Raw genomic sequence first — 23,946 nt, 5'->3', positions numbered from 1 at the left:
TTCTGTTCTTCATCCTGTCTTCTTCTTCTTCTCTCTCACGTTCCTCTCTCAAGTAAAACGGTATCGATTTTCAACAGTATCCAAAACGAACACAGGAGACGAACACATCAAATGTAAGGCCTTAAGAATATTCACTAATGAAGATGGAGCCCTTGAGATACCTTGCTATGTAGAATGACAAAGTTCTATATGAGTGGGCCTTCTACAAATCAGAGCTGAAGCCAAATAAAATCACACCAGAAAGCACGTTTAAATAGATTTTGCTTAAGCCACAATCAGTCCCACATGTCTTTATACAAGTTGGGGTTTTAAAAAAGAATTATACAATCTTTACCCATGAAGCGAATGGGAAAGACAACCAGAAGCCTATGAATGAATTAGAGAGCAACATCATGCTACAGAAACATCAATTGCCGCCCCACGGAGAAACATTCAAGCAGGGCTCAAAACAGAACCCTGTGAAAAGATGCAAGGGGTGCTTCTTCACCATCGGGCATTTCTGAGACCACCTCCATGTCTGCTGTTGCATGTTGAAGAGAAGCAACTGTGGACTACCATAGGCATGGATATAGATGAGCTCATCCGCTCCACTCGATGAAAAAACGTCATCAAACTCACCAAAGCCTCTGAAAAACTTGTTTGGCATCCTTGAAATCTCTCTCCACTCAGTTGCAAGCTCCCATATGCCAATGCCACGTACCACATCTGATTTCCCAATGCCACCCACCATTATCAACCGCTCATTGCAATTAATTAGCTTGACACATGTAAGCGGGCATGGCATTGGCATGGTGTCCACTTCAAGGTTCCCTCTTGCAAGCTCATATGATAATAAGCCTAGCCTGCACTCACCATTTCGACTCCCCACCATTGCTGTGGAATGGATGACACAGTAAAAACTGCCATTGCAAATAACGCTATTTTCACCCCCTCTCCAACCATGTAATATGGTGCTTGCTACTGTTGTCCAACTCTGCAACGCAGAATCACATGCCTCAATGCTGAAGCTCCAGCGTGAATAATCATTTGGCAACTGGCTGGACCTTGCGACAACTGCAGATTGGACATTTGAGGCTCTATCGCAAGTCATAGAGACTGCATAATAATCTGAACTCCAATGCTGATGAGGCTCCGGTATCTTCAACCACGTCTTCGTCATAAGATTACACACATACAGCACATAGCCACAAGAGCTGTCCGCAAAGCACACAAGCCCATTGCAAGATGCAGCAAACCAAGCTGAACTCTCTGGAAGTGGAAGAGAGAAGTTGTGCCATTTCTTTGCAGAAGGGTCATACACAAGTCCTTCAGTATTTTGTGACTCTTTGTACATGAAATACCATGGACCGGACAACGGTTTCTGCTGGCATAAGCTAAAAAACCGTCTTGAACTGGTTATTGCATTCCATCTTCTGCATACAGCCCCCGCTCGAAAGATGTAAATTGTAGGCAGTGATGCAAATATTTTCTCTAGCAGCTCATCTGGAAGAGATTTAGAGAAATCTTCGCCTGCACATTTGCTAGAGCCAGCTGCACATCCTACAAAGTTGTTTGCATGCGAGTGGTAAATCCCACCATCGGACCAACCATCAGCCCAGTCCTCCCAGTGATTTTGTATTGCCAGTAGCTGTGGTGTAAACACTTGCGAGAGGCTTTCCATTGCGTAGATGCTGGCAACAATGAAAAAAATATAGAAAGCTAGCCCCAGCTTTCACATGTGCATGTCTGAAGCTTGGGACTTTCGACAGCAGATGTTTAAAGAAAATCCTGACAAGTATGTTTGGTATAAACAGACAGGTCTACTGAGCAAAAAAAGAGCTTCCTTCCTCTCCACATGGGACATGCTGCCAAGAGAAACAAGAGTAACATTTATGCACAGAATGGCCCCAAACCGACTCAAGTAAAACCTGACAGGATGGACTGAGCCAGTACAAATGAGATGTCTTCTAAGTTCTCACGTAGATGTTCGAAACAAGCATGGCATCTATGCATACAAAAGCCCCTAACCAACTCAAGAAAAACCTGACAGGATGGGCCGAGCCAGTAGAAACAATATGCCTCCTCTTGTGTAAGTGCTGGGGTCACTTCAGACAAATATTGGCCACCAAACACTCAAACAGACTAAATAGAATTGGAGTCAGCATCATCACCGCCTGTGCATGCACAAGAAACACAGAGAGAATGTAAGCATTCAACTATGTACATAAAACCCAACAATTTCATCATGTATCAACCCATACTCAACAGCTTCAGAAGATCCAAATGCATTATCACCTAAGCCTTTGATGCAATCCAAAATGAAGAAAAGTATGGTTCAATCAACAACAGTACTTGTCCCACTGAGCAAGCAAAGTACAGTTTTTGCAATAAGCACAGGGAAAGACACTGCAATGTGCTTAAAAAGCAAGGATGAAACGAAAATGAAGAAAAGCATGGTTCAATCAGCAACAATACTTGTCCCACTAAGCAAACAAAGTACAGTATTTGCAATAGGCACAAAGAAAGACTCTGCTATGTGCTTAAAAGCAAGAATGAAACGAGAAGAAAAGAACTAATGACCCACTAAGAGCAAACTAAAGAGTTCTTTTCTGAGAAATGCATTGAATAAAGAAGCTATTGTAAGAATAAGGGCAGGCAGGACATGACATTCAAAGGTACAAGGAAAAACTACCATGAAAAAGCAGGTTAACTAAAAAAGATCAGTCCCACCATCCCACGATTCCTCTTTTTCCCTTTCTTAATCTCCACACACAAACTTTTAGGTTGAAAACAATAAGATATAGTCTGTCTACCAACGGCGGTCACTAACATTACAAATGTGATACAGAGAAAGCTTGTGTTGCATAGACAAGAGGAAAAATGAGCAAGAGTGCAGAAAGAAACCATTAGAGCTCAGCAGGCATGCATGCACACGCAAGCAAGCAGCATCAGACAAAAGAGAACAAAGAAGGGGTGGAAAGAGCAGACCACAGGCGAGCACCCAAAGACGAATGAGGGTTTCCTTGAGCAGCCTGGTGAGAGCGCATTCTTGATGTCATGGAAGCAGAGAAGCCCTCGTAAACTGGAGGGGGGCGGGCCATTTTTTCTCATCACATTTTTGTGCAGAGTGAGAGAGCGAGATGATGAGAGGAGGTAATAATGCCGGGCCCCCGCGCGGGGGGCGAGGAGGCGAAGCTGCACGCGGATGGGCTCACACCGAGGCAGAGTGCCTATAAAATAAAGGCTTGGGTACGAGGAAAACTCCTGTGCGAAGAGATATGGCTCCTGGGCTTAAATGGGTAAAATTAAGGAGCGCCCGTGTGATTGATCCGAAGGGGCCAAAGCCCAACAAGACGAAAACCCACATGCAGAAAGGCACGGGGCCTCTTGGGTCAAAAGGTAGGTGGTGGTTGGGCGGCAGGGGGGGCACTGCCTCAGGACTATACACTGTGCAGTAGCAGCCTATGGCCAGGCAGCAGGGCAAGAAGAAGAAAGGAATACTCAGAGTCCAGAACGAGAGAGCGAGAGAATTTACACCCCCAAATTTTCTTTAGACGTTTTTACACACAAATTCACCCCTCATACACTGTGTCACTCTCTCTCTCTCTCTCTCTCACGCACGCTCTCAAACAAAGACCTCGGAATGCAGCGACCTCAACACAGAATGTCTCTTTGTGCCAGAATTTTCGGAAGGAAAGCGCGCAAATGGAGAGAGAAGAGAAAGGAAGCACGCAACAGTGAAGGGCAACTTGGAAGCCAACGTGAGGAGCAGTGCATCGCCGGGGCCCGGCCCCTGCTAGTAGGGTACTCCCTGTATGTGTGTGTGTGTGTATGAGAGAGAGAGAGAGAGAGACAGAAAATTCGCAATTTGGCAGGGCCATTCCAAGACAAGCCAAAAAACAATGTCAAGAAATACGAGAGATATCTACCTGCGAGTCAGTGGAGTGTGGGGTGGGTTGCGCCTTCGCTCTTCTTGTTCATCACATCTGTCGGCCTTTACAATAACTACCCACCTTCATCTGAGTCCTCTCAAGGCTCTCTCTGAGTCTCTCTCTCAGACCTCCGCCAGGGGGAGGGGTGCGCAGTGAGCACTGCGCGCGCGCGCGTGTGTGTGTATGTATAGAGAGCGCAAATTGCAATTGCGAGTTGTGGACCGTGGAGATGTTTACTCTCGATGCCTTTTCCTCTTTAAAAAATACTGAAATAGAGAGAATGTGAGTAGGTATGTACTATGTAGGCGTGAGTGCACATTGTGAACAGAAATTCCAGAATGTAGGCCTGCATGTGATGTGTGTGAGTGTATATATGTGCGCGCTGAAAGGGCTCATGAAAAGCTGCAAGATGATGTCGACCCATCATCTTCTTTTTCGCTTCTGCAACTTCCTCATAAGCCGTGGCAGCACTTGAATTCTCTTTCCATCCGTCCATTCATGTCTCCCTTGGCCCTTGCCCGCCCCTCTTGGCCTGCTGGGGCGTGTGCAGATTCCACCAAATGATCACATAACCTTCACACCTTTTAAAGCCTCTCTTGTACAATCCCTTCTTCCTAAATGATGAGACATTGACACACCGTGTACATTTGCACATATATTGTCGTTTGTAAATCTGTGATAGAACTATACAAAAACAGAAATTTGCACTCATCTCTCTTCCATGGAATGCATATGCATCAACATGATGTCCCATTGTCGCTTCACTAGACATCAACTCTAGCCAATTCATGGTTCCTCACCTCATCTAGTACCAATCACAAAAACAGAAATTTGCACTCATCTCTCTTCCATGGAATGCATATGCATCAACATGATGTCGCATTGTCGCTTCACTAGACATCAACTCTCGCCAATTCATGCAAATTTTGGCAACTACTCCTCACCACATCTAGCCGATAGGATCTCTGAAGTGCAATCAGGCACGTTTGCTTCTCAGTAAAACCTTTTTTGTGCACTTTGTCACCTTTAAAGGCACAATTGGTAGGAGATTATGTGAAATTTTGGGGTGGTGCCCAAGTCTAAGTGAGTTACCTCCCTCAGCTCTAAGTTCACAACCATGGGATCAAGCGCTCTTGTGCAAAATCAAGGGCGTTTGCAAATCTAGTTCGTCAAACAGGTAAAACTAAACTCGAGATTTCGAGATTAGTTTTTATGTCGGGGTCCACAAGAACTAAATTTGGGATCTTGAGATTAGTTTTTATGTCGAGAGCTATTGTTTTATTTTTATTTTTTATTTTTTATTTTTATTTTTTTCCACCATTGGTGCGGGGAAGGTAGTAAGGAGAAACTATACATATATCATGTATTTACAACTGTACATTGACGTACATTACACCCTCGAGGGGCAACAGTGGGAACCACCCCCTCCCCCCCCCCAATAGGGGAGGAGAATACACCCAAGAGAATGCAACCCGTGAACCTCGAACCCTCAACCTTGGGGTTACATCACAAAGGTCTCACCAACTGAGCTACGTTTCTTGGGTAGATCTATTGTTTTAAGTTTAAGTTTATGGAGAATCGCATTTATTTCAAGAAAATGAACGTGAGCGGGATGGTTAAGGCCCTTGCTTCTTAAGCTAGTGGTGAGGGTTCGAAGCCTGGTTAGGGAAGAGAGGGCATCCCGAGTTTAGGGTCCCATGTAACTGACCTCTCGAGATTAGTTTTGAAAAATCTAAATTCAAGATCTCGAGTTTAGTTTTAGCAGTTGATGATCCAAATCGATCATCATTTCGCCTTTCACTTGGGACCATTGATCCCATGGTCAAGACCCCGTGGTACTTAAAGGGGAGGATATACTGCTTCCTATGGAAATGACCTTGTGGCTTCTAATCAATGCATTTGTAGCGTCCAATCTAGGACAGTTGTGGCCAATATTTGCAGCCCATGAGCACCCAATACTGGGTTTTATTTTTTGGCTTGGTAAAATCAATCAAGGAAAGACGACATTCATACATATCTTATTTCAACTAGTACGGCCAACGGCCTTCGGTCGCTTTTGTGTGTGTGTGTGTGTAATTGGAGCTGATCTCTTCAGATAGCTGATTCCAGTGTTAGAATTTAGAGCTACTGGTTATGTCGTCAGTTCAATTAGTGAAACTGGAATAGAGAACTGACTGGACTGAAATAGTTACTATGATGAGAGACATACTGGAAAATTGAAAAAGTATTTGCAGATTCAGATTAATAGCTCAAGGAAAGTCAGTACAGTGTGTAATGGGTTTAAGCTCAAAATGATTACAGAGTGAAGCTAGAGACGAAGAGCTCGTAACTTACAATGTAGTGGGTCTTATTTATAGCTCCCAGGAGTTACTATAGTAACTGCCTGCGGTAATTACTGCTGGTGTGACCGATCCACTGTTCGGCCTTCAAAGGGACAGTTCCCGCCTGTTGGGAGTGTCCTCACCTTCTACATCCTTCCCTCCTTTTTTGAATTTTGGTATAACTCTAAAATTTCTGAAAAAAAATCCACCGCCTAATTCTGATTGATTGTTGAGGAACCATCCGGCCTTATGGTTGGCTTAAACCCTAAACCCTAAACCCGTCTGGTTGCTGGTTTGGCCGATGTTCCTCATGGTATGGCCGATGTTTCTCATGGCAATACTCTTTCGGTATTGCTAGCTTTATACCGTACTTCATGCTTGTTGAGTGCTTGACACCCCTATAGTTGTAATTCCAAGGGTGCCCAGCCAAAGAAATGTCAATGCCTCACTGGGAAAATCCACCGTTTGATTCTAAGATGGAACTACCCAGTATCCTTTTATTGAACCCACTTCCTCTTGCCCTTCTTCTGTGTTGGTGCCTCACAGGTCCCAGTGCCAGCATTGTCCTTCTAGGTAAGTCTATAAATGGCCTCTTGCTCAAGCTGATCCCGCCTTTCAGTGGACATCTCAAATTCATAAGGCGTGAGAGGATTGTAAGTTTTGGTGTCGGGATCATACATCGTGCGTCTACCCTTTGTCAAACAGGTTCTGACCAATTTATGACAATGCGAGGCTGTGTGGATCCATCTGTGAGGAAGAGGCTGATTTGTTTTAATCCTTGCTTCAAAGAGAATCTCAATCATTTCTCTGTACTATGGCTCTAGTCCTGGTTTAGCCATGATATCCTTTTCGGGGATCTTAGAGGACTCCACCGTTAGTTGAAGCAACTGATTTGTGATCTTTGTGAGGCCACGGAGCTGGATCTTCCATTGTCCCATACAGAATTTGACCTTCTACATTTCTCCTTGCAGTTCTATGACATCATTCAATTGGAGAGCATCATTGATCAATGTTTGCCAAGTTTTCCATTCTACAGTGGCTTGCTCATACCAGTCCTGAAGTTCATCAGTGATATTAAAGTATGTGAGCCGATCCACTGGTTCTGGATGCTGAGGATACAAAGCTGAGAAAAATCTAGGCAGTTCAGCTTCCTTAGCAGGCAATGCAAAACAGGACAACTGGTGAATCGAGCACAAATTCCAAGAAATTAAGTACAGCCTGGTTCTCCTGCTGCATCATCTTCCGAGTCACCTGGACTAGCTGAAAGAGTCTTCGGAGAGCAGTTGCTTGTTCTCCTACCGTCATTTGAGTCCGAGGTCCTTTACTGCTGGAAGTCTGATCTTCATTAATAGAATGCACCCTCTGGTCCAAAACTCCTCTGGCAATTTGCATCTGAAGTAGAACTTCTTTTAGTTGATTCCTAACTTCCTTCATGCACTTGTATGAAGGCATGTTCCCAAGCAGTAGATCTAATTCAAGGGCTAGAGAATGTCTGCAGTGGACTCTCGCTGCCAGTGTGGATTGACTAACTTATCATCAGAAGTCAACGTCCACTCAGGTACCCTTTCCAGCAGGCTGGATTCTGTTGGGATGCACAGGCAATTGACACAATTCTTGATCATGGAAGGCAATGATTTCCAATGCTAAATCATTTCTCTGGCTCGAACATTCCTCTTTTGTCTAGTTAGAGCCAACTGATTGCCTGGAGCTTCTTCATCTGAAGATAGCTCAACATTGTTAGTCTCTAGGATGGGCTTCTAACTCAAAGCCATCGTCTACCTGATCATGAGCATCTGGAGAAGTTGCCCAGTAAAGAAATTTCCAGACATACCAAGCTTTGAAAGCATTTTGAGATTTCAACTTGGCAGTCTGCTGGAGCACATTATGAGATAAGATCTGACATAAGTTGATTGGAGCTGTAGCATCTAATCCTTTTGCAAGCAACATAGCAAACAACTTTTCTAACACATACGTGGGGTTATTTTTCAGACTAACAGCTTTAGCCACAAACCTGTAAGCCGCGGGGACGTCGAGACCTGCTACTATTGGAACCCCTTGTGCACTAGCCTTTCGTTTTTTCTTGGCTGCTTCATCTTCCCTGAGAGCTGAACTTATCTATTTTGCAGTTGTTGTGGTTGGCTTCGACTCATTTGGCATTTTGAAAGCGTACGCAATGCTGTCAGGAGTTGCTGACACTTTCATACCATTGACTACAGCAATGCCATCCTCCGCATTGAAGGAATCAAGAACTTGCTTGATTATAGCCGTGTCAAAATCTATTCTTGTGGCTTGCACCACTACATGCAAATCCCATAGTCGCAGCAATGCTTTGGCTTGCTCAGTAAACACATACCGTTGTATCTTGCTATGGGGAATAAGTGCTAGAGAAGCTTTAATAGAGGTGATGAGTGCCAAAGTTTTGTCTATGGTATCCTGCATCTTTTCTGACATTTTTCTTCTACCCAAGCACTGTGAGGACGATATATCTATAGAGGAAGAAGACTTACTTGGATAGTCAAAGCTGTAGCCAAGTGTGTCTGGTAAGGATAGACAGCGATCGACAAATTCTTCGGACGAGGATGTTTGTGGTTGTAGTGAAGAAGCCTTAGAGCTTGACGATGGCGAGTGTGTAACGTCGGCAAGCGTCGTGCATGAGATTTATGAGGAAGAATGCCCACTCGCCTTACTGTTATACGCGTTCGCACCATAAAAGCTCCACTACTTACCGTTGCTAGAGTTTTGTGTACCGTCAGTGATGTGGCACACATGCATTGGCTAATACTTCCCATGTTCCTTTTAATGATGATCGCATGAAGTCCTACTGGCCCTTTTTCCCATAAAAACTGATACTGGCTCGGATACATTACTCTTTCTGCCACCATTGGCACTGCTTTATCGTGCTGAGTCTTTTCTAACATCTTGACTAGCTCTGGTACTGGTTGTATATGAAAAAGATTTAGAGTGGCCGATTCTGAATTTTCTTGGCCATCAGTTCCTAGAATACCAGTATCTGCTTCTCTGGAAATCTCTTTGTCATTAGAATAATATACCTTGATCTTGGCCCCCATCATAAACACCTAGCAGCAGTAATCCAGATAAATCTTTCAACCTAACTGTGCCATTGGAAAATACCGAGTCAACCTCATACGGACCGGCCCAAGCTATCTTCAAATTTGGTTTCTTAGGGCCCAATTTGGATTGATAAAGCAGAACCAAGTCGCCCTTCTGGAACTCCCTAACTTTGATTTGTCTGTCATGCCAGTGTTTTCTCCTTTACTGAACAATTTCTTGTTCCAGCATAGCATGTTGCCTTAACTCATCCAGCTATGCTAATTCCTCCAGTCTATTTTTAAGATTGTGATTGAAATCCAATCCATACTCTACCGCCATCCTGAGACTGGGAATTACGAATTCCATAGGCACTACAGCTTCAGTTCCATACACCATTATGAACGGTGTTAGTCCAGTAGTTACTTTATAAGCTGTCCTGTAGATCCATAGAGCAGTCTGGAGCTTGAGATCCCACTGGTGTGGCTCCTTCTGCACAATCTTGGTAAGAATGGTTTTGATGGCTTTATTATTGGTCTTTGCTTTCCCATTGCACCTGGGATAATATGGCGTTGATTTCCTCTGCTTTACTGAGAGCATTTCCATCAGAATATCCATAGTATCATTAATAAAGTGTGTCCCTTGATCAGAAACAATATCCACAGGACATCCATATCGGCAGATAATATTTTCAAATAGGAATACAGCAGTGGACTTCGCGGTATTATCTGGAAGAGCCTTGGCCTCCACCCATTTGGTGACATAACAAGTGGCCATCAATATATATTGGTTCTTCCTTGGAGTGATTTTCTTGAATGGACCCGTGAAATCCACACCCCATTTCATAAATACTTCCAATGGTTGAACTGGAGTAAGAGGAGTCATATCACCTGCTGTTGGTCTGCCCATCCTCTGGCATATATCACATGTTTTGCAAAAGCTTCTAACATCAGATATTAAAGTTTGCCACCACAATCCATCTTGCAAAATCCTCTTGTAAGTAATATCAGGGGAGAAACGTCCTCCAGAATCCCCATCATGTGCCTCAGAAATAACTTGCATTCTCCCTTCCATTGGCACACACCTTCAAAAAACCCCATCTACTCCCAGTCTATAGAGAAATCCTCCTATGATGGTGAACTTCGGACTCTTAATAATCAGACCCTTCTTCTAATTCTAAGTCCAGTTTTCTAGGAATCCTCTTTTAGAAAGGAACTTATATACATCATACCATTCTGGATCGGTGTTTTCCTCTGTGTCCACTAGCTCATCTCTCAAGGATACTTCTGAGTAGCCATTAGTACTCCTAGATAGGAAATCAACACCACAATGGGTTTTATCGGGCTTATGAAATATGCGGAATTCAAACTCCATCAGGAACATCATCCATCTTATCAGTCTTCCTTGAATAATGACTTTGTTAATCAAGAATAATAATGCCTGATGATCCACATAAAAATAAAATAGCTTGCCCAACAAATAGTGTCGAAATTTAGTAGCACTGAAACCATTCCTAAAGCTTCTCTTTCCTTAGTGGTATGTCCTTGTTCAGCTTGACTTAATCTCCAATTGGAAAAATACACTGGATAATCAACCCTCCCTTCTGTGCTCCCATTGTCAGTCCTGATCCATCGACATGTACATGAAAAATAACATCCCAATTTGGTTGTCGAAGGACTCGCTTACTGATAATGGCATTCTTTAAACATTGAAAACCCTCCTCACATTCAGTAGTCCAAATGAACTTGTTCTTCTTTGTGAGCTCATACAAAGATAATGCCTTGGAAGCAAACATATGAACAAATCTTCTATAAAAATTGATATATCCCAAGAATGAACTTAACTCTGATGTTGTGCATGGTGCCTTAGCTTGTTGGACACACTGGATCTTGTGGGTTGGCCATCTCTATGCCATTCCTGGACACTATGTGTTTGAGTAGTTGTCCTTTCCACACCAAGAAAACAGATTTAAATGGGTTTAGATAGATCCGCTTTTCCTTACAGCATTGGAAAACCATTTCCAAAAAGAGCAAATGCTTCTCCTCAGTTGAATAGACAATGAAGTTGTCCATAAATATGGCAAGAAATCGGTGGAGAAATTCACTAAATATTTCCATCATACATCTTTGGAAGGTCGCTGGAGCATTGCAAAGACCAAATAGCATAACCAGATACATGAATGCTCCCCATTCAGTAATAAAAGTAGTTTTACTCCAATCTTCAGGAGCAATCTGTAGCTGATTATAACCACTATAGACATCCATAAAGCTATACATCTCGTGGCCTGCAATTTCATCAAAAAGCATGTCCGTAAAAGGTAATGGAAAAGGATTCTTAATGGTCTGAGCATTCAGCTTTCGATAATCCACACAAACTCTGAGCTTTCCATTTTTCTTGGGCACTACCACAATAGGAAATAACCAGTCACTACTGGTGACTTCAGTGATAAATCCAGCCTTCAGAAGGTTATCGATCTCTTCTTTGACCTTCTTCGCGTAATTTGGATTCATTCTATACCATTGCAGTCGCACTAGTCTAGCATCCCGTTTCAGAGGTATTTTATGTTGACGGACCTCTGGATCTACCCCTTTTAGATCAGTATGTTCCCATGCAAATACGTCTTTGTACCTTTGAAACATATCTCTGGATTTTTCTTTCATTCCTGGGTCTAGATGCTTGTTGACTTTTATTAATCTAGGATTTTTCTCAGAACCCAGGTTCCATTCTTCGATTTCTTGATCATTTGGAAGCAACCAGTTAGGCCCACCTCCCTTCCTTTTGGTTGACTCCTCAACATAATCCTAGGATGGACCCCTTAATTCTGAACCATCATTCTGAACTTCAGTAACTTTCTTAAAGTGTGCTTGTTCAGAGGTCGCTGGCGTACTGGAATCTGAGAATTCTTCTGTAGAATCAATTGGTTTCTCGGGCCTTCCAGTTAGCTGGACTAGTCGTTCTCCCGAATTCACTTTGGTGAACTGACTTTGAAATTGCTTCCTTTGCTTTTCAGCTTGATCTTTGTCAAATAATACTACATTTAGATCTATCTCAGCCAATGGAAAAATATTTATTGCTGCTAGCATCCTCTCAATTTTCTTTACTCCATACTTCTGGCAAAGCTCTTCTAGTCGCAGTGCCTTTCTCCAGTTTCTAGTTTTGTTTGTCTAGATCTGAATTCTTCTACTGGTGCCCTGTATTGTTAGAGTCTGATTTGCATAGTCGTGAACAGCCTGTGTCGTTCGCAACCATGGGCAGCCGAGTAGCATCCCATATGTGCCTTGCACATATAGTACCAAGAAGCTGGTCTTGAACTTTTCTTTTCCCACCCTTATCTGCATACTCTCTATCATTCTAGTTGCCTGCACAACTTGATGATCTGCCATTCGAGCTTTGAAGGTGTTGGTTTCAAGTTCGTGATACCCATCCTTTGCTGAAGGTGTGCCCCCAAGATGTTTACTCCTACCCCTCCATCCAGTATGACACCGGATAGTGACTCCCACTGTTTTCTAATCTTGTAGTCTACATGGATCACCAGCACTTCATCATCTCTAACAGCTACAAAGTCAAATTGCTCTGGCTTCTACTTCAGCCTTCCTTCGCTGTGTCTAATAAATTTTGTTGCTTCAGGCAAAGCTTTTCTAATGTCCTCTAGTTTAACTGTCAGTTTCTGAATTCTTTCACAGATCTTAACATGAATTTCTTCTCTCTCTTTATCAGAGTTATTATCAAAACTTGAAGAATCGAGACTATCTGCATTGTGCCACTCCTCTGCTCTGGTACCTATTGTGTCTCCTTCATTATTTTGGAGTTATATCTGTTTTAACGTTCCCTAGTTCCTTCACCAGGCCCTGAACTGTAGCCAGCATAGTCTCAAGGATCCCATACCCTGAATGATCTGGTTTTGTTTACTGAAAAGAATGGGCTGGTATCTTCTGAATGACCTGGGCATCAGAACTTTCTAGCTCCTCTGGTAGCTTCTTGGCTAGATCTTTTGCGATCTTAGCCATGAGTTCTCTCTACTCCTATCATTCATCGACTACCTTCGCTTTGCTCCTTGCCTTCCATACCTCTCTCTGCTGAGCCCATTTGCTACTTTCAGAACTGACTGGTTTCGCCTGCTCATCTGGGATTTCCTCAATGACTACACCTTTACTGCGCGTAACTACTCGTACTAGAACTGGCTCTGGGGCTTTCGCCTCAGTAGCCGCAGTGCTAGGTGCATCTAGACACTGAGCCGCAAAATGCCCATACTTGCCACAAGTATAACAGTTAAGGCTTTGATTTTGAAAGTTACCACGGCCCCGGCTAGTACCTCCCTGCTATCTGACGTGCTCAGTACCAGTACCACTGGTACCTGCTTTCTCCTCTTGGGGTACACTGGTTGTCTCCACTCTGGCAGGTTCAACATTGGTAAATGCCACTACAGACAAATCATTTCCCTTCTTGAATACCACAATTGTTCCATAAATGACCATATGCTTTGCAATAGGTACATTGTGGACACTCATTGGAAACGTGGTCTTTAGATTTGCACCTTGAACACCAAGTTTCCATTCTCCTAACTAGTTGCCTGGTCTGGCTAATTTCAGCAATCTATCGGGCCATTTCATCAATCTTTCTGGACCAAGACCCCTTCTTGGCCTTGTCTTTGCTCTTTTCATCTGAGCTGCTTTCAGAGCTACTAGAGGTCTCACTGGAATCAGAATTCTCAGTGGAAGAACTACTACTGTTGGATCTCCTTTTCTTGTGACTTTTCTCCTTCTTAGCCTGTTGTTCAAGCTTCAGTGCTCGCTGCACCAAATCATTAAATTTCTTTTTTGGTGCAAGCACCTCTTGTTCTTTGAGCTTCTTACTGCGGAACCCATTTAAAAACCATGCTCGTAACCTCTTTTCTGATGGTGGCTCCTGCAACTGCCTGGTTAACTCCTTGATTTTCTGAACATAACTTCTAACTGATAATTTCCCTTGCTTTATCTTATCTAGCTCACAAAGGATGTCCTCATCACCCCTGTTGTCTGAATATTCCAATCTGAAAGCCTTGAGCAATTTGTTGTATGATCTAAGTTGGCAAGCTGGGTAATGGTAGTACCATTTCTTTGCTGCATCTTTAAGTGTATGAGGAAAATATTTGCCCTAGCCATCTTCATCAATATTCTTCAACTCAGCATACTATTCAAAAGCTTGGATGTGAACATCTGAATCATCTTTCTTCCCTCCTTTGAACACTGGGAAAGAGATTTTCAATGAAGAGGTATAATCATGCCAGTCAGCATCCTCTCTACTTCTTCTGACCTTGGGAGCGTGGCTCCGTCTTGAAGTTTTCTTGTAGTGGTCTGTATCAGCATATCCCAATCAATTTCTTCTTTAGTGTCTCTTTCGATCTCTTGTCTGGCTTTTCTGCTAGAACTGGGACGATTACCCTTGTTGCCCTCGGTCCCAACATCCCTATGTGTGGATCGAAAACACTTGGTCTTGCGTTCTTCCCGCTCAGCCCTTCTCCTCCGAGAATGACGAGAGTACTGAGAGTCCTTGGCCTCATAGCATGACTGTGCTCCTCTTGAGCCTCAGTCTCAATCACCTGGTCCTTCTAAGGATCAGACTCTCTTTCTGATTCCTCAAGAATAGCATTAGGAGAAAGTTGGACTCACTTTTGGGCCTTTCAGTTCTAGAGAGAGAGTGGCGCTCGACCAATGAGGAAGAGGCTAACGTTACGTTGAAAATCGACATTTTGGAGTCAAGCTCTTTTAAAAAAAGGGAGGAAATATTTTTTTTGTTCATCAAATTGCACAATTTCACGCTTTCAAGGCATAAATTCCGTAAGTCGTACTAACTCTGTACCGAGGAATTTCAGAACTTTCATTGAAGACTCTATCTAGTATCTTTGTTCCCGCCCAAATATGACTTTGAGTAGCTCACTTCCCTCTCAAAACTTCTTCCCTTTTTCATATTTGCGCTAACCTTTCTGTGTATTCTACTGCACACTATGACTACTTCTCGAAGGCCTAGCACTACTATTGACTCTATTAGCATTTCTAACAGTTATACTACAGACGATCAAGCATGGACCATCTCGAATAACTATTGGAAGTTGGGTTCTACTGCAAACTAGGATGAGGAAGAGGATGTTATAGAATTGACATTTTACTATTTATTGCAGCTGACAGGTGGAAAATACTAGACCCAGCTTGGCCTATGCAAATGTATTTGTATATCATGTATATTTTATTATTCAAGTGCTCTTTTATGAGCTTTGGCCATTTATGACCAGCCGGCCAGTTTCTACTCACTTTGACCATTCAAGAATCTATAAATTAAATACGTGCAAGAGGGAAATGGTCACTCTTGCACGGGGGGAGATTGCACCCAGTGTCTGCGTTGCTCTTCTCTCCTCTCCTCTCTCCCCTCTCGACGTGCTGGCGTAGCACTCCACTCTAGGAGGTGCGCCTGCACGTGCTCTCTGTCTATCTCTGTTCGTATTGTGCTCGATTATGGATTTGTGCGAGTCGACAGGTACGTAGATTTATTCGTTTATGTCTTGCTATGCGCTATTTTGAGTATTTTGCAGGGCACTCTACGCTTCCAGCTGTAGCAGAGGAGGCAACGCAATGATTTCGTGGAGGCTTTCAAGGGACAAGTTAAAGAGTTTAAAGTGTGTGCACAAAGCAAGCGGGTGAAAGAGGTCCTCATACAACATGCTTTCCAACATGCAGACTTAAGGTTGCAAACATCTCCTCCAAGTTTTCCAAGGCATCGACCCAACTGTAAGTTATTTTGAGCATCTCGCTTAGTGCATGATTATATTCGAAGGTTATATCATCTTTGGTATGTTTCAAATATTTATCCATCGAATAGGACAGATTGGCAACCAGTTGAGAGCATAGTTGGGATTTTTGATGCTTTCCATGCATTTATTGGTGAGCAAATGTACCGAGGAAGACAACACAAGGAACTTGCAGATAATGGAATTTTCTTTTATGATATGTCATATGTGGAACCAAGAACTTCCATTGGTTGGGGTTGTGTAGCTCCTTTGTCACTTCCATCCTTTGACAGCAAGGATTGGTCCTTGCCAGCTTCGCAAACTAGTGAAAGCTTTAGGAATAAGTTGTTTCAGGATATATAAAAGTTCCTCAAGTATTCAATTGCCACAAAAATAGTTCCGCTCGCACTATTTATGCCTCTTGAAGTGTTTGTATATTTTTTCTTGGATGAGCAAATAAGAACTACCGCAACAATGTTCATTTGCAAGTCTGAGAGCTGTTTGGACTTTTTAGACGATAATTGGGATAGGAAACAATCACAGAAGAAAATCTGTATTTTGCAAAAGAATTCCATAATTTGCAAGTTCATTATAAACTCTCAAAATTTCTTAGTGTCATTTTACTATATTAGATATCATCTTCTTAGTGGGCATCTTATTCCACTCGACCAAGATACAGAGAATAGCCTCGAGAACAAACCTTTATCAATGGAGCTATACTTTTGAGACAGCCTACTTACTGTGATGGAGACAATGTCAAGCACAACTCTTGCACAGATCAGGGTAGATCTTACATGTGAAGAACTTCCACTTTTGTTGGAATTGTATGCATTCAGTCTCAACAATAGAAAGGTGCTTACTAAATCGATGAGTTTTGATTGTCTTTAATACATTAAGACAGAATCTAACTTTTTCTTCTTTTCAGATTCCAGGATGCAAGGAGAAAACAACATTGTGGAAGGAGTCACTAACAAATACACTTCATTTAATTGCTTCCACCAGAAGCTAGGTCACATACCTTGTGCACGCAAAGAGCTTTGATCCCATGCAAACCATGATGTACTCTTCAAAATGACTAATGCAGAGACATTTTGTGGCGGTCAAACAATGTTTCAAAAATGTACATTTTCATTGTCTCAAAACTTTACATATTGTGTTGTTTCTGTCAAGATTTATACAAGTAAATTGCTCCCTTTCCTTGCTACTGTCCTCTCCCCCGGTTTGTGCCACTCGTCCCCTGTCCTCTCTCCCGGTTGCTGCCACTTGTCCCTTGCCCTCTGCTCCGGTTGCTCCCCTGCCCTATGCTCCGGTTGCTTCTACTTCTGCCTCTGGGGACACAAGTCTCGGGCATCCTTTCGCGTCACTCGAAATCATGGGCCTCTTCCATGGCTTCCCATGCTTCTTGCACCTGTGAAGCTTCCCTCTGTTCTTGCTCTTGCCGTCGACGTGTAGCCCATTCCTCTACTTCTGCGGCGTCCACATAATATTGATTTATTGCTTCTTGCATATTTCAAACTTCTTCTTGAGTCTGATTGTGGCGTTGCGTCATTTCGTTAATGCGAGCCTCTTCGAACTCCTCAGCTCTCGCCGCTTCCTCTCTTGTGTGTCTGTTTACCAAGATTATAATATGCTAGATGGCCATTACAGAAAAATGTTGCACATCGTTGGGGGTGTAGTTATGTAATTCAAGTTCCCGTAGAAGCGTGATACGGACATTTGTTGCTTCATACAAACGTTGCAGCAAACAATGAAACAACACGATTACTTACGTTTGGTACATCCATAATTTGACTCAGGAGCAACAGGGCATTCAAACAGGTTCGCCAGTCACAGCTATAGTCATTAATCTACGTAGGCACGGTTACTCGTTCATGCCGGACGGTATTTCCTAGATCATGTTCTAACAAAACATGCTCTACACAGCATACAAGTTTTTTCGCGGCACTACAAACATAGCCACTTGAGTCAGCAACACGTTACAAAGAGACACTGCTTCCAAATGTACCCAAATGGACCTTACGTTTTTACACGACCGTCAAATGCCTTGCTTTGCCCGGAGTTTGCGTAGTAAACAATCTTAGCTTCCATGTCAAATAACATCAGACTCCAATGATCACTACAAAGACACCATCAAAGATGAGGAGAAAGATTCTAAATGCAACATGGTTTTACAAGGCAAGAAAAAACTCACGATTGATTGTATGCAATGACCATAAGCGCGCTAGATCAAAGTTGACTCTCCTAAACCAGTTCATCAGACTCAAAAAGGCACTAAGTTGTTCTGCAGATAAGGTGATATCAGCGGATCTATTACGTATACTTTGTCTTGAACCTCAGGGGGCAGAAGCGAGAGAGCGTGGCTAACATGAATCAATGGCAAAGATTAGACTTGAGGTATTTCAGCGGGCTGTCACTACCAAAAACCCATGAGTCAATACCGAGTGAGTGGGGCAGCTATCGAATTCCATCCGCCACTGACTCACTTGGTATTGACCCATGTCTTAACGGTAGTGAGCCATTTAATGAATCAAGAGTGACTTATAAAGAAAAACTTGACGATTGCCGCGAAGACATGGGTCAATACCGAGCGAGTAGTACCACTATCCAATTCCATAAGCCACTGTCTCGCTTAGTATTGACCCATGTCTGGGTAGAGACCCATTTAATGAACCAAACGTGACTTTTAAAGAGCATGAGAATTACCACAAAGCAACGTTGACGACCTCATTCATTGCGTTGGAGTTGGTGAAACTACGCATGCACAGGAAGTCTTGTTGATCGAGGTTGAAAATGCAGGCCTCCTCTCACCTTCCTGGCAGCAGTATCTGTGCATGCAGAGGCGTTGCACTGAACAGAACTCTCAACTCCTCTTCATTCTCTTCGTTGATTTGCTCTAAAATAATTGACTCATCTGATACGTTGGATGGCGATTGTGATGCAGAGCCTTGCCCTTGCCTTTCTTAAGCTGGATCCCTGGCTACCTCAGGCTCCTCCCTAACAACCGTAGGGTCCTCCCTAATAGGCACAGGCTCCGGATCATTTTCCTTCAATATTGGTTCCTCCATAAATGCTTCTGGGTCCACCCTGGCCTGCTCTTGCCCCTCATCAGCTCTTACTGGCTACGGATCCTCCATGACTTGCTCATTTTGGTGTCTAGCAGGCTCCTTGATAACTGTCTCTGTTTCTTCCATGACTACCTCGGGGTCCACTCTGGCTTGCTCATGCCCCTCTGCGGCTATCTTAGCCTGCCCATCTGTGTCGTTTCTCTCGACCCGTGATCGGGTCCTTCTGCTATTTTTTTCAGCCCTAGACGGCTCTGTCTGTCGTGCACGAGGATGGAGAGGGGGGATGTTGAGAATATCCATGGTTCTACTATCTCGGATAGGCACTGGCTGAAGCAGCCTATCGTAGCGGAAACGCAGCCTCCGAAGAGTATCAAAATCCCGCAGCATGATAGTAACACGGTGTGCATGGGCAGCCAGGATATATCCATCATTGAAGAATTCAACGAAGTAGTCTTCTACAATTTCTTGAAGGTAGAGTAGTGCACTGCTGGCCCATCGCATGCCGACTCTCCACTGCTCGCAAATCTCCCGCACTACTCGCTGGAAAGGGAGATGTGGAATAGCAGGTTGAACGTGTCATTCTATCCTGCGCAGCTCTTGCAGTACACCTCTGTGCGCCTCATATCGGCGTCTTCTTGCTTGAGCATTCAAAGATTCACCTATTGCTCTCCTAGCCGTGGCCTTTACACGAAGCATCTCTACAAATAGCATAACACAAAAAGACAATTCATTTATCAGCACAAGGGACTTCAGATTTCAAAAAAGGTCAGTACCAAGAGAACAGATGTGTTGGAAAGAGTTTGTCGTCCCTTATTCGCTTGGTAGTGACCTCAAAAAATAGTAATAGCAGACATCACTTATATTTTCTGAGGTCAGTACCAAGCGAGCAGGTGCATCGAAAAGAGTTTGCCTTCCCTTATTCGCTCGGTAGTGACCTCAAAAAATAGTAATAGCAGACATCACTTATATTTTCTGAGGTCAGTACCAAGCGAGCAGGTGCATAAGAAAGAATTTGCCTTCCCTTATTCGCTCGGTAGTGACCTCAGAAAATAGTAATAGCAGACATCACTTATATTTTCTAAGGTCAGTACCAAGCGAACAGGTGCATCGGAAAGAGTTTGCCTTCCCTTATTTGCTGGGTAGTGACCTCAGAAAATAGTAATAGCAGACGTCACTTATATTTTCTGAGGTCAGTACCAAGCGAACAGGTGCATCGGAAAGAGTTTGCCTTCCCTCATTCGCTTGGTAGTGACCGCAGAAAATAGTAATATCAGACATCACTTATATTTTCTGAGGTCAGTACCAAGCGAGCAGGTGCATCGAAAAGAGTTTGTCTTCCCTTCTTCGCTCGGTAGTGACCTCAGAAAATAGTAATAGCAGACCTCACTTATATTTTCTGAGGTCAGTACCAAGCGAACAGGTGCATCGGAAAGAGTTTGCCTTCCCTTATTCGCTTGGTAGTGACCTCAGAAAAGTGTAATAGCAAGCGAACAGGTTTGCATCCCTGCAACAAAATACCAATGTGAAGGAGACGTTTAAGTCCATGCGGTCCTAATTATCATGTCGGTCCCTCCCATCACCTCCCTTAATCTAGGGGGGGTGGTACCATTGCTTCTCCCTCCCACATCTACCTCTCATGAAACAACCGCATGGCGGTACCACCCCTCACATACCACTCATCAGCCAGAACCCAGGCTCTACTTTTCAGGCATGTCCATCTAGTCTATTTAACTAGCAATTTTTTCAGAACCTCCCTCAGGGTTTCGAAGAACAACTACAAGAAGCTTAGGATAGTGGTGATGTCTTTCCAAGGTATACTCCCGCAGCGCCAGCAGGACCGCATCTGGGCCCTCCTCAGAAGGTCCCCCCTTGGCCCTCCCCCGATGTTACCCTTAATGTTCTCGACCGACACAGCTCGGGAGTGGCTGTTGTCAACACGGGACTCAATTCTTGAGGTAAGCCGCTAGTAATTCTTTCCTTTCTACTCCCAATTTCCAAGCTCCTAGTTTGAAGAGCTCATTTGCTAAATGCTCTGTGTGCAGGATGCTAGCCTGAAGCTGAAACAAATGCTGATCGTCAAGCACAGAGTCTCAATCCTCAAAGACTCTCTGGAAGCAAGAAGGCCTGAAGACCTGCAGCGATTGCTCGCCGAGAATGGCTCTGTAGAGGCTATCTATAATTGGCTACAAGAGATGAAGGATGAAGTGCTTGAGCTAGCCAATAAATATGAGGAAGCCATTAGCTTTGCCAATAGGCTTCAAGAAGAGATAGTCTGGCTGTGAAGGAAAAGGACTACATGGTTATTGCGAACCTGAAACCCCCGAAAATTAGTAGGCCACTCTTTGTAAAGTCTGAAACTTGGCCTTTGCGCCTGTACCTAGTGTTTTCTAACTCAAGACCCCCTTCATGGGTGTTAAGTTGTAATTTTGCTTCTCCCTTATAAACTCAAAATGCGTATTTGGTAACAAAAACCCTAAACCTGCAACAAACAGGGTTTACCTTCCCCTTATTTGCTTAGTATTGACCTTTGTACTAGCATACATCACTTATATTTTCCGAAGTCAGTACCAAGCGAACAGGGACATCGAACAAAGTGGCCTTCGCTTATTCGCTTGGTACTGACCAGGGAAAAGTGTAAAAGCAAACATCCTATGGTAAAGACGATGGTCAGTACCAAGCAAACATGTGCAGCAAACAGGGTTTACCTTCCCTTATTCGCTTGGTACTGACTACACAAAATACAAGTGCACAAAAGGGTAGTAAGTAGCATACCTCTTCAGTGTGTGTAGAGTTCTATGTCACTAAAGCACTGCAGAACAGGATTAAGAGAAGGATGCACGAGAGTAAGAGGTGATGCGCAAAAAGAGTTGGGATGGTTGGCTTACCGCATAGCGTCGATGGGGGTAGAGTTAATTAAAATGATGGGCAGTAGAGGACGCGAAAAGAGGCAGAATAGTTGAAATGTTTGGCGGGGGTACTGCCTCTAAACTTAGAATGCTTACCTCGGCGAGGGTGACAACTTCACTTATGCGCGAGATTGTGGTTGGTAGATCGTACTGCATGGGAATCTGAGACCATTTATTACTGGTTGTCCTTGTGAGCGCAGCCCACGTGCCTTTTCGAGTGACCGTTTAGGGTCAGACAGACGCCAATCGCCCTTGCAGTCGCCATCTCCATCTCCAAGTGGAACAAACAAATCAACGTTGCCTTTGCCTTTTGTGTGCTCTTCCCCTTGGCCAGCTCTCGTGATCCTGCATTTAGAGTCAGACGTCGATCGCCCTTGCAGTCGCCATCTCCATCTCCAAGTAGAACAAACAGATCGCCATTGCCTTTGTCTTTTCTGCGCTCTTCTGCTTGGCCACCTCTCGTGATCCTGCGTTGAGAGTCAGACGCCGATCGCCCTTGCAGTCGCCATCTCCATCTCCATCTCCAAGTAGAACAAACAAATCGCCGTTGCCTTTGCCTTTTTTGCACTCTTCCCCTTGGCCACCTCTCGTGATCCTGTGTTGAGAGACCTCCACTCGGTCGAGTCCTTTGCTGCCGTGTTTCCATCGCCATCACCACCTTCTGGTTCTTGCTGTCAGCGGCCTGCAACATCACCATCCAACTTGGTGCCATTGGATATTGCAGAGACAGGTTCTTTCTCCATGCCTCTCTCCCCTTCCTGTGTGCTTTTAAATGTGTGCGCACCGAAGCCACTGCGTTAGGGTAAGATTAAAAGTCTCAAACCGCATGGTTGGAATAATTACTCCTTTTGTGACCGTGCCTGAGTTTGGGCATAGTGAGTGAGTAGGCCTATATATCTATCACTGATAACATTAAATGCTCTGTTCTTATCCACCTGTTCTGAATGCTTGGGTCATAACCAAGCGAATAAGGCCCTTCGGCGATTCTTGGGCTCCTATTCGCTTGGTTCTGACTCAAGTGACGTCACCTTTTATGACATTAGCGCACAAGACAGAACCAAGCGAATAGGGCCCTTCGAAGATTCTTGGGCCCCTATTCGCTTGGTTCTGACTCAAGTGATGTCACCTTTTATGACATTAGTGCACGGGATAGAACCAAGCAAATAGGGCCCTTCGGAGATTCTTGGGCCCCTATTTGCTTGGTTCTGACTCAAGTGACGTCGTCTTTTATGAAATTAGCGCACGGGACAGAACCAAGCGAATAGGGCCCTTCGGAGATTATTGGGGCCCTATTCGCTTGGTTCTGACTCAAGTGACGTAACCTTTTATGACATTAGCGCACGGGACAGAACCAAGAAAATAGGTTCCTTCGGAGATTCTTGGGGCCCCTACTCACTTGATTCTGACTCAAGTGACATCACCTCTTATGACATTAGCGCACGGGACAGAACCAAGAGAATAGAGACCTTGAGGGGTACTCGAGGCTCAATATTCGCTTGGTTATGACACCAAATAGTTTTGGCTTGCTTTTTCTTTCAGTCATGGGGATCATAGTCCTAGAGACAGACGTTGTGAGCGAGGATACATGTGAAGAAAAACTATTCACGTTCTTATACAACGCCCGTGCTCATCCCCGTGCACCAGAACTATCAAGAATGTTTAATGCAGAGTTTTCTATACAGAGGATTATAGATTGCTCATTTGAGTACCTACAAACTCATTTGCAACAGTATAAGACAGTCACTTGTGACAATTCCATGATAGTTGATGGCATGAGATATGTGCACCCTGCCGACCTTGACCCTAACAAGAGTGCTTCAAGGAGACTGAATCGTTGTCTAGAAAAGTGTCCCTCCAATGCACTGCTTGTACATGACAGGTGTATGAGGCACTTCAAAAAGTGTCGCTTAGTGGAATTCTACCACGGGTTTGTCT

General features: G+C 43.8%; 1 protein-coding gene across 3 annotated transcripts; it reads right to left on the bottom strand.

The window, feature by feature from the left end:
* Positions 1-242: 242 nt before the first annotated feature.
* LOC147431357 (F-box/kelch-repeat protein At3g61590-like) lies at positions 243-4,499 on the bottom strand. Of its 3 annotated transcripts, XM_086493958.1 has the most exons (3): positions 3,909-4,499; positions 2,023-2,153; positions 243-1,844 (listed from the first exon to the last, which is right to left on the bottom strand). In XM_086493958.1, exon 3 carries the CDS (start codon positions 1,658-1,660, stop codon positions 407-409), a length of 1,254 nt encoding a protein of 417 aa, XP_086350084.1. In that variant the 5' UTR covers positions 1,661-1,844; positions 2,023-2,153; positions 3,909-4,499; the 3' UTR covers positions 243-406. The 3 variants fall into 3 exon arrangements, with proteins under 3 accessions (XP_086350084.1, XP_086350083.1, XP_086350085.1); XM_086493957.1 differs by lacking the exon at positions 3,909-4,499 and adding an exon at positions 2,968-3,870 and having other exon boundaries at positions 243-2,153; XM_086493959.1 differs by lacking the exon at positions 3,909-4,499 and adding an exon at positions 2,971-3,870 and having other exon boundaries at positions 243-2,153.
* Positions 4,500-23,946: the final 19,447 nt, after the last annotated feature.

The sequence above is a fragment of the Adiantum capillus-veneris genome, chromosome 21 (genome assembly GCF_014529385.1).
Source record: "Adiantum capillus-veneris isolate H3 chromosome 21, ASM1452938v2, whole genome shotgun sequence".
NCBI classification, from domain to species: Eukaryota; Viridiplantae; Streptophyta; class Polypodiopsida; order Polypodiales; family Pteridaceae; genus Adiantum; species Adiantum capillus-veneris.
The sequence above is the reverse complement of the archived record's forward strand: the minus strand, read 5'-3'. Positions and strand labels throughout refer to the sequence as shown.

Bases quoted from the DNA above. Each gene is read 5' to 3' on its own strand.
- LOC147431357 (XM_086493958.1), bottom strand. From the start codon at position 1,660: ATGGAAAGCCTCTCGCAAGTGTTTACACCACAGCTACTGGCAATACAA.